The sequence below is a fragment of the Amphiprion ocellaris genome, chromosome 16 (assembly GCF_022539595.1).
Source record: "Amphiprion ocellaris isolate individual 3 ecotype Okinawa chromosome 16, ASM2253959v1, whole genome shotgun sequence".
NCBI classification, from domain to species: Eukaryota; Metazoa; Chordata; class Actinopteri; family Pomacentridae; genus Amphiprion; species Amphiprion ocellaris.
In genome coordinates, this window is record NC_072781.1 from 2,991,892 (window position 1) to 3,006,657 (window position 14,766).

At 38.0% G+C, this 14,766-nt stretch overlaps 1 protein-coding gene across 2 annotated transcripts in view; it reads left to right on the top strand.

Annotated features, from left to right (window-relative positions):
• kcnh1a (potassium voltage-gated channel, subfamily H (eag-related), member 1a) overlaps positions 1 to 11,221 on the top strand; it is a 78,787-nt gene extending 67,566 nt beyond the window's left edge. For both annotated transcript variants that reach the window (XM_035955936.2, XM_023287516.3), the window contains one exon: positions 4,220 to 11,221. In XM_035955936.2, coding sequence (XP_035811829.2) covers positions 4,220 to 5,083 — 864 coding nt within the window. In that variant the 3' untranslated portion in view covers positions 5,084 to 11,221. The remainder of the gene's footprint in view (positions 1 to 4,219) is intronic.
• The last annotated feature ends 3,545 nt before the right edge of the window (positions 11,222 to 14,766 follow it).

Genomic DNA, 14,766 nt, shown 5'->3' on the forward strand with positions numbered 1-14,766 from the left:
TGTTCTGCCAAAAACAGCTTTTAGGATTCCATGTTTTCTTTTCTGTCTGTTTTAGTCCCATGATCCACACAGAAGTTAGTACTGATTCATAACCATTGTTTCTGATGACTGCATCCATGTGTCTTGGCTGCTCTCCACCAGCTTCTGACATTGTTCTGCTGTCACAGCAGCCCATTCCTGTTGCACTAATTCTAACTAATCTGCTTTGTTTTTGGGCTTGTGGTTCTCCATTTAGCATTTGTTGGTTTTCCACAGGTTTTCAGTTGGGTTTAGATCTGGTGATTGAGCAGCCAAGGCATGGTTCCAATGTTCTGGTTCTCCATCCAGGCTTTAACTGAACTTGTCTTGTTGGAAAATCCAGTCATTGGAAGCAGGAAAGAGTTTTCCAGCTGATGGAAGAAGACTGTTTTCTAGAGTAGTCCCAAACATGACCTGGTTCATTCACCCTGTTCCACCCAGACTGAAACTACCCCAGATGGTCACTGATCCACCCCCATGTTTTACTGTAGGGGCAGACAGTCTGGTTTGTAGCTTCTCCAGGCTTCCTCCTAACCAGTAAGTTGGCTGGAGTGGACATCAACTGAAAACTGGATTCATCCCTGAAGAGAACCTTAGCCCAGTTGAAGAAAACAAGGGTGGTCTAATAATTTTTTCCATGACTGTATATGAATAGGAAGTTGGATGTTATGGTTCTTATCCAAAGTTTGGGATTCTTTTCACATCAGCAAAACCATTTTTTTACTGCATAAAATGTTCTAAGAAAAACCAAACCAGATTAAAGCTCCAATAGCTCACGCCTTTAATAAATGTCAGCAAGCACAGCGTTTAGCCAAATAAGCTGCTGCTGGTCTTATTAAAGGAAGCGTGTTTAACATTTTGGGAAATGTTTTATATGACTGATAACCATTCTTATGTCTGTCAGTTTAATATGAAGCTACGATTAGCTTAGCTTAGCACATAGACTGAAAAAATGCAGACTCAACTAGCCAAGTTCAGTTAAATATGAAGACGCTTTAGCTAAAACTATGTAAGCCAATCAATTCTGTATCTTCTGGCAAAGAAATGAAACATGTTTGTCAATGTGTGTGCTATGTTTTGATTCTTGTGTCCTGATTTATTGAGGACAAATGAATTTGTTATTAACCCTCCTGTTGTCCTCATTTATGAGCACCAAAAAATATTGTTTCTTTGTCTGAAAAAAATCCAAAAAATCAGCAAAAAAATTCCCCAATTTTCCGAAAATTTGCAAAACCTTCAGGAAGAAAATTCCAATAATTCCTTAAAAGTTTCCCTTAAAAGTTTTATTTTTAAAAAAATCACCCAAATTTGGCAAGAAAATTCTTGTAAATATTTTCAAAAAATGAGCAAAAATCTTCTGGAAAAATCCTAAAAATATCTAAAGTGATTCCATATATATCAGTAAAACTTCTAATATTTTCTTAAAGAAGATTCACATAAAAATCAACCAAAATCCAGTGAAATCTCCTGGTTTTTGGTAGATTTTTTTGTGAATGTTCTTAAGAAACTTTTTTAACATTTCTTTTTTCCACCAAAAAATGTTCAAAGATTTCCAAAAAATGTTGAAAATGTGGACATCAGAAGTTTCACTGTGAAATTTTTTTCCCCCCCCAACATTTTCAAACTTTAAAACGGGTCAATTTGGACCCGCAGGACGACATGAGGATTAAAATAAGCTGAGTGTGTCCTGGTTGTAGCTTCATATCGACCAGACAGATAGGAGGAAAGTATCAATGTTCTGGCTAAGCTCTTTGCAACAAGGTGAATAAGCACATTTTCCAGACTGCTCCTTTGAACTATATTTTTTGTCGCACAGAAATTTCCTGTAGAAAATGTGTTTTAGCTCGACTGCAGGGTTTTAAAAGACAACACGTTTGTGCAGCCAGGCCTCATACGCAGCTAAACACGACAACACTGCATTTAATACAAAAACACGATTCCATTAAACAGTCGCCATATATTAAAGCCACTCTCCCATCCTTCATTCAGAGACGAACAGCTGTGATCAACAGCACAAGTGTAGCTACCAATCATTACCTCATTCATAATAAGGTTAGGCTGCCCAGGAGAGAGCAGGCGAGATTGAAATGGCTGCATATGAAGAGGCAATCTCATCCGCTGCATTAAAGTGGGTATTCGCCAGGGCCCCATACTTCCTGAACGTATGCAGCAGGGAAATCCAGTGGCAGAGTGAATAAGGAGCCCAACGCTGGCTTCAAATGGAGCCTCAGAGATCGTGTTTTTGACTCCAGGTAATCCAGCAGATGATATGAATTCAAGTGGTTGTGAGAACAATGTTGGTGTGAGACGGAGAAGGAAAACTGACGCTGTTTTACCTTCTCAAATGTGACGAATCACTTTCTTTTTATTGAATTTCAGTGTCTCATTATGCAGTAAAAACAACCTATAGCTGGATTTCATCGATAAGAAGTGGACCTTTAGTTTGGATTGTTTTGTCAGACTATTTCCAAGATCAAGAATGAATTTTCATGCTTAACCTTCCTGTTGTCCTCATTTACGGGCACCAAAAAATTTTGTTTCCTTGTCTGAAAAAGATCCAAAAATTCAGCAAAAAAATCCCCAATTTTCTGAAAATTTGCAAAACCCTCAGGAAGAAAATTCCAGTAATTCCTTAAAAGTTTCCCTTAAAAGTTTTATTTTTAAAAAAACCCCTCAAATATGGCAAAAAAATCTTGTAAATATTTTTAAACAATGAGTAAAAATCTTCCAAAAAAAATCCTAAAAATATCTAAAGTGATTACATATATATCAGTAAAACTTCTAATATTTTCTTTTAAAACATTCACAAAAAAATCAACCAAAATCCAGCGAATTTCACTGGATTTTGGTAGATTTTTTGTGAATGTTCTTAAACATTTGTAACATTTTTTTTCCAACAAAAAATGTTCACAGATTTCCCAAAAATGTTGAAAATGTGGACATCAGAAGTTTCACTGTGAAAATATATATTTTCCCCACTTTAAAACGGGTCAATTTTGACCTGCAGGACAACACGAGGGTTAAAAAAAAAGACGATTAGCATCTAACAACTTGAGTTTCCTTAAGGTTTTAGAAAATCCTGTCTTTCTCAAGATGTCATTGGGGAATTTTCTTTTCATAGATTATCCTGCCAGCATCACATAGAAACTGATGCACGCTGTCATAACTAGCTTCAGTCTCCTTCCCGGTCTACCAAAGAATACAATGAACCAGCTACAATTCATTTGAAATTATGCTGCAGCCTATTATAAAGACTTAAGACTGGTTACCTGCTACATGGATTTGCACCAGACTAAATCTCAGAAATGCTTTTGGTACATGAAGCAGTAAACAGTCAGCTCACACACGTTAGATTCAAGACAGATAAGGAAACCAATGTACAAAAGAATGTGCAATAAATGCACAAATCATGCTGGTTGAAGAAAAAAAGGTGTCAAAATTGCTGAAATTTAAAATAAAGGTGCAAAAATACCTTAACTGCTGCAACAGCTGTTCAGATGAAAGTAGAAAATATTGATATTTTTTCAGTAAAAAGTAAATCTGCTCAGTTTAGCTTTTATGGTTTTAGTAATAGTACTTATTTTTCTTTATAATTATTTTTCATGTAATATTTAATAATTTCATTTTTAGTGTTGTTTCTATTGCTTGTATTATTGTTTATCTTTTATTATCATAGCCATCCATCTTTTATCATTGGTTGAATTTAGGTGATCGGTGTGCATTGGTCTCTAAATGTATTTTAACTTCCTTTTTCTGTCTTTACAGCAGCTTGTAAACTAATTTGAATTGCTTTGGTATATTTGTTTGAAAAGTGCTATAAGAATAAAGTTTGATTGATTGATCACATTGCAGGTTAAAGCTGAAAATAAAGAATGATGCAAACACAGCGGTACGTTAGCAGCAGCTGGGTGTGAAGCTAACAGTGTGATTCATCGTTCTGAAGCCAGAGGCTGGATGTGAACTATATCGTCTGTGTCGAGGGAATAGACTCTTACAGTGACATTTACAAAGAACACAAACTGTACAATTGGTAAGATAGACACTTATAACAAGCATTGGTCTTGTTTTCTACTATTATTTGTTCACTTTGGAGATTAAACTGACACATCTTGATTGTGTGCTGATGTTTTTGATCATTCAGCTCTGCCTGATGTCTATTTTTGTGGTGTTTTAATCACAAGAACTTTAAATTCTCTTGCAGATCGTCTTCCGGAAGATCAGTGATGTCAAACGGGAGGAAGAGGAGCGGCAGAGACGTAAAAACGAAGCCCCTCTGAACCTGCCGCCAGATCACCCGGTGCGAAAACTCTTCCAGCGCTTCCGGCAGCAGAAGGAAGCTCGCATGACCAAGCCAGAACTGGACGAACAAGACATCGAAAAGGGCCCTGTCTATGTGGAGTTCCCAATGGCTAATGCCGCCATTACGACCACCAGCATCGTCACAGTAACAGAAAGCCCAGCGACGCCCTCATCTTCGACGCCTTCGTCTTCAACCCCTCCACACTGCAGCCCCTCGGATAAGGCCAAGCTGCAGGTGCCGTCGCCCATTTCTCTAGTAGGAGGTCGAGCTGCCGAGCCGGTCAAAGTGAAAGGCTGGGGCCGCTTCAAGGAGTCCATGGCCAAAGCCGACAACTGGAACAAAGTGTCCAAAGCCGAGTCCATGGAGACTTTACCTGAACGGACCAAGGTGCACGAGTCGCAGATGTCTCTAAAGAAGACGGACTCGTGCGACAGCGGCATCACCAAAAGCGACCTGCGTCTGGACAAAGTGGGCGACTTGCGGTTGACGCCTCAGGACCGCAGTCCAGCCCAACCTCCAGAGACCAGGCATGTCTTCTACCCCATCCCCGAGCAGACGCTGCAGGCCTCGCTGCAGGAGCTCAAGCTGGAGCTGAAGGACGACCTCAAGAGCCTGAACGCTCGCATGTCCGGCCTGGAGGCACAGCTCAACGAAGCGCTTGAGCTCCTCAAAGCCAGGAAGTCGAGCGCCGGATCGCCGCAGCCTCTTTTTGACATTTCTAGACCTGCTTCACCAGAACTGGACAAAGAGGACATCTTCTCTTGAAAGGATGGACGAATCGTGAGGTGAATAGTGAACTCCTCTGGAATCCTGTAGTAACCGGATTACCGGGCTAGCCGAGGCCGCACTGGGCGCATCATTTAGATTAGGCACGAGTGTGGTCTGGAAGAAGCACCGGCCTTCATCGTGGCGGTTAACGAAGGCGAGTCGAGGTCGTTGCCCTGATTTTGGCGTCATAGCACCCAACGCTCGGCGGTTCCACAAAAACTGACAGCGATGTTTGTACATATTTATTTTTCCACGGCGCTACAATGGAAAAATGGTTTAATTTTATCCAAAATTGGATTCCGAGAGTCTCCTGGTAGATGCATCTCTGTGTGGAGGCTCCAGTGGAAGCAGCATGACCCACTGGTTTGTCACTGAATCATTCGTATGAGATTCTCTTGCATGTCACATAAAGTAGACGAGCGCCTCGACGTTGCAGATGGCTCACGTTTGATTGATCGAGGCCGCGCCGCGACTCGTTTGCATTATTTCACGGCGATGGTGAAAAAGGGGGACGGTCTTTGCAGATGTTGAAACTATCTCAGAGTAATTTCCTCAAACAGTCCTCTTATTATATCAGCTGCCAGGATCATTATGAATTATACAACAGATAACTCTGCCCAGGCAATCTGATTTTCCAAACATGTCTGAGCAGAGCTTCTAATTTCCATAAACCACAGATAGATGTGCTTGATGAAAAATGGAATGGAATGTTAACTAGCGAGCGAGTTGTCTATCTTTCCTGATAACTATTTGTTATTCTCATATATGAACACTGCAGCCACATGCATATATATCGTATGAGAGCCAAGCAGCTTTATCTCCACTGGTGCATTCAGTAATTAGGTAATGCAGATGGTATTGATTATGATTACGGCCCTTACTTTCTCTGAAAACTGTCATGAACATAGTAAGGAATAAAATTTGCATAATATTCCTTAAAAAATTATTTATGTAAAATAAAAGAGGCTGTAACAAAGTGGACTGAGATCACTGGAAGCTTTTATAGTGATGATTTTTGCCTTTATTGGCCCCCTAATGTACATTTTCACATTTTAAATGCTGCATGGTTTAACACGTCTGTCAGTTTTCACATTCACACGAGAAAAAAAAACACATTATCTAGACACAAAAAGGCAAAGATCATCGGCATATACCTTCAAGCTGAGTGTCTGAAATGTAGAACACCTATAGACATGTTTTTAATGGGCATTTTGAAGTATCACCTTCGAAAAGATTGGTCGAAATGGCAAAATTTGGGAGACCTTTTCCGAATGAGAATCAGAGAATTAGAATCATTATTTCATCGTCTTCACCTCCTGAATGCATGAAACGTGGCTGATACGAGCTGACAGAATTCCAAAAAACTCCTCTGAGTCCAGATTGCCTGGTTTTGTTTCTTTCTTTTCTTCTTTAACCCTCCTGTTGTCTTCATTTACGAGCACCAAAAAATATTGTTTCCTTGTCTGAAAAAAATGCAAAAATTCAGCAAAAAAATTCCCCAAATTTCTGAAAATTTGCAAAACCTTCAGGAAGAAAATTCCAATTATTCTTTCAAAGTCTCCCTTAAAAGTTTGATTTTTAAAAAATCCCCCAAATTTGGCAAGAAAATTCTTGTAATTATGTTTTTTTCCACCAAAAATGTTCAAAGATTTCCCAAAAATGTAGAAAATGTGGACATCAGAAGTTTCACTGTGAAAATATTTTTTCCCCACATTTTCAAACTTTAAAACGGGTCAATTTTGACCGGCAGGACGACACGAGGGTTAAAATTTTTCTTACTTGGAAAACAACGAATTTTGTTCCAAATTGCGATTTTCCTTTCTTTTCTAATGTTTATTGCAGCCATGCGTAACGTAGCCTAGTTTATTTGCTCTCTATTAGTTGTAGAAATAAGCCCAGTGCACATTTTCTGTTTTCTTTTATAGTTTTTGCGACACAAAAGTTTACTTGAAATTCACTTGACAATTCTATGAACTCATTACTTTAACTTAGACCGGTACTTGGAGGGAATATTAACCTGCTTGTTGTATTAATAAAACCTAAACAATCCTATAAATGCACTTCGAACTGAAAGACATCAGCTTCTAACACACTTAATGTTGATGTATATTTTAATATTTACTGAAATATTAATGAATAATACGAGGCGAGTCACAATAGAGAAAAAAAAGATTGAAAAAATAAGTTGCAGATATTTACATGTAATATATTAATATAGACACAAAATTAGCCCATTTCTGCACAAACTGTTTCTGGGAGTCTGATTTTCCCTGATGTTTGCGTATTTACATTACTTTTTTTTTTTACATACTTTTTTTATTTGTTGTTTGATAACTTGGCTAGCGGTAGCTACAAAAAGACATCAAACAAAGTAAAAACAGTATTTGATGACTTAAGAAAATCTGATATTAGTCGACAAACTTGTTCTAAAAGACAGAAACACATCAGAGTTCTACAGTTTTCTGCTGCTAATGAACATTTTAGTGACACAAACAGAACACAGTTTGTCTGGAATCAAACCTGCAGCTGTAAACCTTGATACTCCACATTTTGTTAAAGAGTCAGCGAGTTTCTTTGAAAATTAAGCTTTTCAGCTGTGATTTTACTACTTTTAGTTAGAATCACAGAACCAAGATGATTAATGGCTTCAACTAACGGAGGGACAAATAAATGCAAAGACATAAGTGATCTCTCTCTATAGAAATACAAACATAAATTCATTTTTTTTTATATAGTTTTTTTCGAGGGATAACATGAAGCTACATTTTGTATTTTACAGTGAACCTACTACTGTCTACTTTTGGCTGTTGAAATACACATTTAAGAACAGATTGAAATGCCTGTTATATATTGAAACTCTCATTTAGAAATGTATGATTTAACACAGCTCTAGCTTTGAATATCAGCCTGCTGTTGAATAAAACATACCTTTAGTTTCTGTTAACGAGGAACTCGTTTCACACGTAAACAAATCGGCATCATCCACACACCAGGGGGCGCTGCAGGAAGGAGTCGCTAGTAGAATTAGCTGTATTGCTATTAATGTTATTCTGCATTCGTCTTAAAATGATTTCAACACCAGCATCAGTCAAAGTGCGTCGATCAAAAGTTCTTTTATATTACAGAATTTTATCTTTAAAAAGTCCTTCTGTTTTACATTTTTACACAAATTCAGTTTCACCAACAACAAAATGAATGTTAATTTGTAGTTCTTTAAAATGTATTAAGGATTGTTTCAGATGTCACACCAACAGTTTAAAAAAACACACTAAAACTGTACGTAGAATCCCCAAATGTACACTTCTATTTTAAATTACGTTTTTAACTGACATAAATCTGTGTAACTGGATGCACTGTGGTTGTATCAGAAACAAAACTGAGAATAGACTCCAGTGTGGGGAAGATGTTTTTTTTCATTTGATTTTTTTGTGTGTGTGTAGCTGAAGCTGCGCATTAATTACAGAAGTCCAGAGAAAAATATGCATTAAACATCAAGTAAAGCAGAGCAATGAGTTCATGTATTAAGCAATAATAAAGTCACATTTAGCTGCTAAAGTAGACTTTCGTGCTAAAACATCAGTGGAAAACAATGAATAATGAAAGAAAGTTGAATAATATTCAGTAATTGTGACTCATTTTTGCAGATTGCAGGTAATGAAGTCCAGAATAAATTGATTGCAATCAGCAGAAAAAGTGTATTAAATCACCGAGATGTATTTCTAAAAGAAATAAAAGTGGTTTTTGGGTTTTTCTCTGGTAGCAGCAGCCGCTTTGCTGCAACTATCAGTGGAAGAATTCTCTAACATGACAAAAAATAACCATTACTCTCCATTATTTATTATTCATATGGATAATTTATGTTCCCCACATGCCTCCTCTCTTATCAAGACAAAAGACAAGCTGAGACGGACATAGCTGAGGGGAAAAGACGCTGAGGTTTTTACTCCCAACACTTTCTGTAGCCTCCATTTCCATCAAAAATTCAGCTTGCTAAAAATAAATGGGCATGTCATCACACAAGTGAGAGCTCATTTGGTGTGGAGCCAGTGTTTGCGGGTCGTTATGGGTCCGCTCTCACAAAGCATTTTGATCTCAGAACGGGGGGGGGGGGAATCTCCAAAAACCAGCTCGCCGTGGCCTCTGGATCACAGATAATTCATTAAGATGCCGCTGGAGAGTAAAGAGTTCACAAATCAAAGGGAGGGAAAAAGAGGTCAGGCAGCATCGGCGAGGAGTTTAGGAGACGATCTAAATGATGTAATGGCAGGCGGCCTTTGTCTAAGCGACGAAATCAATCCTCAAATGTTTTCAAAGTTCAGCGTGGAGTCTCTTAGAGCTGATAATTCAGCTCATGAGCCAGCACATTCTTTCTTATTCAAATCAGTTGAGTAGCTGCGATTTAACAAAAAAAAGAAGCAGTTTTTGTAAGTGATTTATGCTTAATTTACCCAAAACCTTCAGTGGAGATTATTTTTAATTTCTGTAACTGCATTTTTTAACCATTAAACATATAAAACAAGAAGTGCATTTACTAAATTTTTCATCTGACATGGTCTTCTGAACAGATCCTCTCCCAGCAGCTCAGGATGAATCCAGATGTTACAGTTTCCATTAATCATGTATGGACACAGAAGAGAACCGAGGGGGAAAGCATCTTTCAAAATTCAACCCTTTTTTGTTATTTCCTACGATTTTACCGTAAAAAAAAAAAAAAAAACAACAAAACAGCGACACTTAGAAATCAAAATAGGCTGATCCATTTTCTAATGAAACTTTAAGAAACTAAATTAAATAAACTAATTAAATAACAATAGTGTAAAATTTAAGAGGTTGAAACATAGAAACAGCTATTTATTTATTACATTAATTACACATATTTAATTACTTTTAATATATTTAACCCTCCTGTTTTCCTCATTTACGGGCACCAAAAATATTGTTTCCTTGTCTGAAAAAAATCCCAAAATTCTGCAAAAAAATTCCCCAAATTTCAGAAAATTTGCAAAACTTTCAGGAAGAAAATTCCAATAATTCCTTAAAAGTTTCCCTTAAAAGTTTTATTTTTAAAAAAATCCCCAAAATTTGGCAAGAAAATTCTTGTAAATATTTTCAAAAAATGAGTAAAAATCTTCAAAAAAATCCTAAAAATATCTAAAGTGATTACATATATATATATCAGTAGAACTTCTAATATTTTCTTTAAGAACATTCACAAAAAATCAACCAAAATCCAGCAAATTTTTTTGTGAATGAGGATGATTCCACTGGATAAATCTGCCGTTTCATTTCACCAATGACAGACATGAATGACAGAACTGCTGATATTTGTATAAAACGTTCATTTTCAACGACACAGTCGTAACTTCAGGTTGCTTGTGTTGGTTTTATTTCCACTGTAAATTTACCATTTTATCAGTTTCTTTACATTTTAACCACAAGAAGGACACCAGATCTGATTGTTTTCATGATATCAGTTAAAAGATGAAGCCTGTTCCATGTAGAAATCAGATTTTGTAGCTCAAGAACTTGCATGTGGAGGGTTACTTTCACTCCAGAAATACTCGGTACTAAAAGCAGGGATGCACTCAAAGATCCCTGAAAGCAATATGTGCTGTAACATTTATAAACTAAGGTCCAACCTGACGCCACCAAGTGAAGGCGACCTTTTCTCTGTTCTTTTTCGAGTACTGCGGAACCACTTCACTACATTAACTCTCTTGTTATTGAAGTCATTACCTTTGATTGCTACTGAGAAGCATGCAACACTGTGCCTTCGTATAAATTGCCCCGTCCTCCTCTTCCAGGCCTGCAGAGAGAAAAGCAGTGTCAAATATCCAAACTACCATTGCCCCTTTGAAGCGACTGATCTATTTTTGTGGTCAGCTCCAGAGAAGCTGCCTAGTTCTAAAACCCTACTCATAGTTCTATATAGATAGATATATATGCACAAGTTATACTGCAATGTTTAGATTCGTAAGAAAGAGCAAAACGTTGGTGTTCGGTTCCTGTAATATGCACATGCCTCTATGTTCACACGTCGTGATGAGAAATGTAACTATTTCAAGCACAATGGGAACTCTTTGTTATGAATTGTGACATACTGTGCTATTCATAATAAATATTTTATACATACTACACCCTGTCTGGTCTCTACGGGCAGTGAATCCTATATACAGTCATGGAAAAAATCATCAGACCACCCTTGTTTTCTTCAATTTTGTGTTCATTTTAATGCCTGGTACCACTAAAGGTACATTTGATTAGACAAGTATAATGACAAAAATAGCTCATAAGAGTTTAATTTCAGAGCTGATATCAGACCTTTTCCATGGTTTTCTTGATAATAACCAAAATCTCTTCAGCTCTTCCATCAGTAGCTATGGGATTGTGCTGCCAGAAACAGCTTTTAGGATTCCATGTTTTTTTTTTTGTCTGTTTTAGTACCATGATCCACACAGGAGTTAGTACTGATTCATAACCATTGTTTCTGATGACTGCAGCCATGCATCTTGGATGTTCTCCACCAGCTTCTGACATTGTTCTGCTGTCACAGCAGCCCATTCCTGTTACACAAACTTTCAAACTAATTTGTTTTTGGGCTTGTGGTTCTCCATTTAGTGTTTGATGGTTTTTCCACAGGTTTTCAGTTGGATTTAGATCTGGTGATTGAGCGGCCAAGGCATGGTTCCAATGTTCTGGTTCTCCATCCAGACTTTAACTGACCTTGTCTTGTTGGAAAATCCAGTCATTGGAGGCAGGAAAGAGTTTTCCAGCTGATGGAAGAAGAGTGTTTTCCAGAGTAGCCCCAAACATGACCTGGTTCATTCACCCTATTCCACCCAGACTGAAACAACCCCAGATGGTCACTGATCCACCCCCATGTTTTACTGTAGGAGCAGCCAGTCTGGTTTGTAGCTTCTCCAGGCTTCCTCCTAACCAGTAAGTTGGCTGGAGTGGACATCAACTGAAAACTGGATTCATCCCTAAAGAGAACCTTAGTCCAATCATCAACAGTTCAATCCTTGTGATCCCAGCAAAGAGTAACCGGCTTTCCTCTGCCTTTCCTTGATGAAGGGCTTCTTCCTGCCCTGTGGGACTTCAGACCAGCTTCAACAAGTGGCTTTCCAACTGTCCTTGAAGAACAAGTCCCATTTCTCCACAGTGTCCACTCATTCTTAAGGTCCCTGGAGTTCTGAGGACGATTCCTGACAGGAACGTATGAGTGACGGTCATCTGGTGGGTAGAAAGACGTTTCCTGACCAGCTAGCAGTTTGGTAGAACCATGTTGGGCTTGTTTTTTCTTGGTGGAATGAACGGCTGTCTTGGAGATCTTCAGTTTTTTGGCTACCTGTCTCTCACTCATGATGGCTGCCTTTGTGGCTTCACATAATTCTTTAGTTTTAGGCATTATGTGAGAGTTGACAACTTCTGAGTTGTGCTACGGCTTGGATGTCAGCAGGAAACCACTCTAGGCCTTTGCATGTGCAGTGCTGCTGATGGCATGAAATCTCTTATATACCCTGGAATACAACGAAGCTGAAGCATGTCAGATAGGACATAAAGCATTATGGAATCAGCTGTATTTAAAGTCGTTTTCATTGTATTCTTCAGGTAATATACCTTTAGTGGTACCAGGTGTAATGAACAAACTGAAGATAACAAGGGTGGTCTAATCATTTTTTCCATGACTGTACGTGTGCCGTTCTCAGTGTGTTTTTTAGCTCGACTTGTCTCTAAGAAGGTGTAACTCAGCAGGTGTATTCTCCTGCTGATCTTCTTATGTCAGATAAACCTCACAATTTTGTGCTCATTTAAGAGGATTCCTCGCTGACCGCCCCACTCCACCCCACTCACAATGATCCTACTTAGTGCCACAGATGTGATAATCCCAAGGACAGGAATCAGCTAAATGGAAAAACAACGGATTTCACTGCTCTTCTCTTAGTTACTGATGGAGCAGCTTGGATTTTAACTGTTTATTCACCTAATTACAAAGCTGTAAAGGTAAGAAACCTCATGAAAGATCCATTGTTGGGGCACAAAAAGAGACGAGAAGAGTCAAAGTGAGAGTCTAAAATTAATGATGAATTGCAGCTGCGGCATTTCCAACTTAAACTTCACTAATTCGTCAACTAATCTTCTTAAAGCCAAACCCTGGAGCTGTGTTCTTTCCTTAGTGTGTGCCGTGAATAGAAAAGAGGATCAGATTGTTTTTGCCATGTCGCATAAAATAAAAGCAGAGACAAGCTTATTGAAGCAGTTTCCTGTTAAACAAACTTTCCTGAAATGTAAACTTCACATAGCAACTCATCACCAAGAACTGTTGGGGCTCTTTGGTGACATTTTTCTCAAATTAAAATCTCTTATTCCCATTAAATCAGCTCATTTTAACAGACATGATCCAACTGAAGCTCCAACTAATGACTATTTTCATTATTGATTAATCTTCAGTTTATTTTCCTGGTTGATCCACCATTTATTTTGTCCAAAAAATACCCAAAATCCTAAAGAAATTCAATTTCCAATAATGCAGAGAAGCTGAAACCAGACTTTAATTATTCATCAGTCCTCAAAACAACTGTGAATTAATTTTCTGTTGACTAATCGGTTATTTTTTGTTTGTCGTGTGAAAACTTCACTGAGGGTTAGGGTTGTTTCCAGTACTTTGAAAAATATCTGCAATCTCTGTGAACGATGAGTCTGTGGATATTCTTTATTTGTCTTTCTGTCAGCAAATCAAATGAAAACACCAGAAGCAACAAATTGGAACAATAAATTCAGCTGAGTATTATTTCATATTTTCCTGTTGTCAAAAAAATATTAAAAATGTCAGTGTTGGTTAATTTCACATCCTGTAACTCGGCAAATTCAACTAATCCATGACTTTAAATATTTGAAAGAAACAGTTTACTATTGTGAGAGTTAAGTTTGCTTCAGACTATGTATATCTGACCAGTTTTTAAATATTCATGCAAATGGGGCGGACTGAGAGAGTTGGAAAGTATTGAGACACAGATTTAGTTCTGGTCTTCAGTGATTTGTTGGCGATAAGCCTTATCCCTTAAAATCCTCACAGAACTCATTCAAAACACACAAAATTAGGCTGTTTTCAGTATTTTCTGAGGAGTTTTATGGGATTATTTACAGTAAGCTGAATGAGTTTCTTAGACTAAGGGCGAGCAGATTAAAGCCTTTAAGAAATTGAGAAAGTTTGAGTCAAAACTTGTAATTTCTGATCAACCAGGACATTAAAACCACCTGATTAATATCATGTAGATCCTCCTTCTGCCACATAAACAGTTGAGATTTGGTGTGATTCAACGGTTGTTTAGTTGTTTGGGGATCTGGAGAGTTTGGAGGTCGGTACCGAGGACTCCTGGTCTTGTTCCTCAAGCTGCACTGGTGTTGGGGATTGATGTTATCATTGAGTGGTGTGTTTGGTCTGCAGTGACGTTTAGGTGAGCGGTAGGTGTCAAAGAAACATCCAGGAGTCAAGGTTGTGACTCCAATAGACTTCCATTCAAAAAGGGTCAACTTCTGTCCTTAAATACTGAGACAATACATTTTTACCACTAGTTTTCATGGTGTCATTACCTAAACTTGCTCCTTTTATCAGTGAACATCTGGAAATTGGAAGCTCCATCATTAATTAGGGTCCGAGCAGGGCTGGACTGACCATC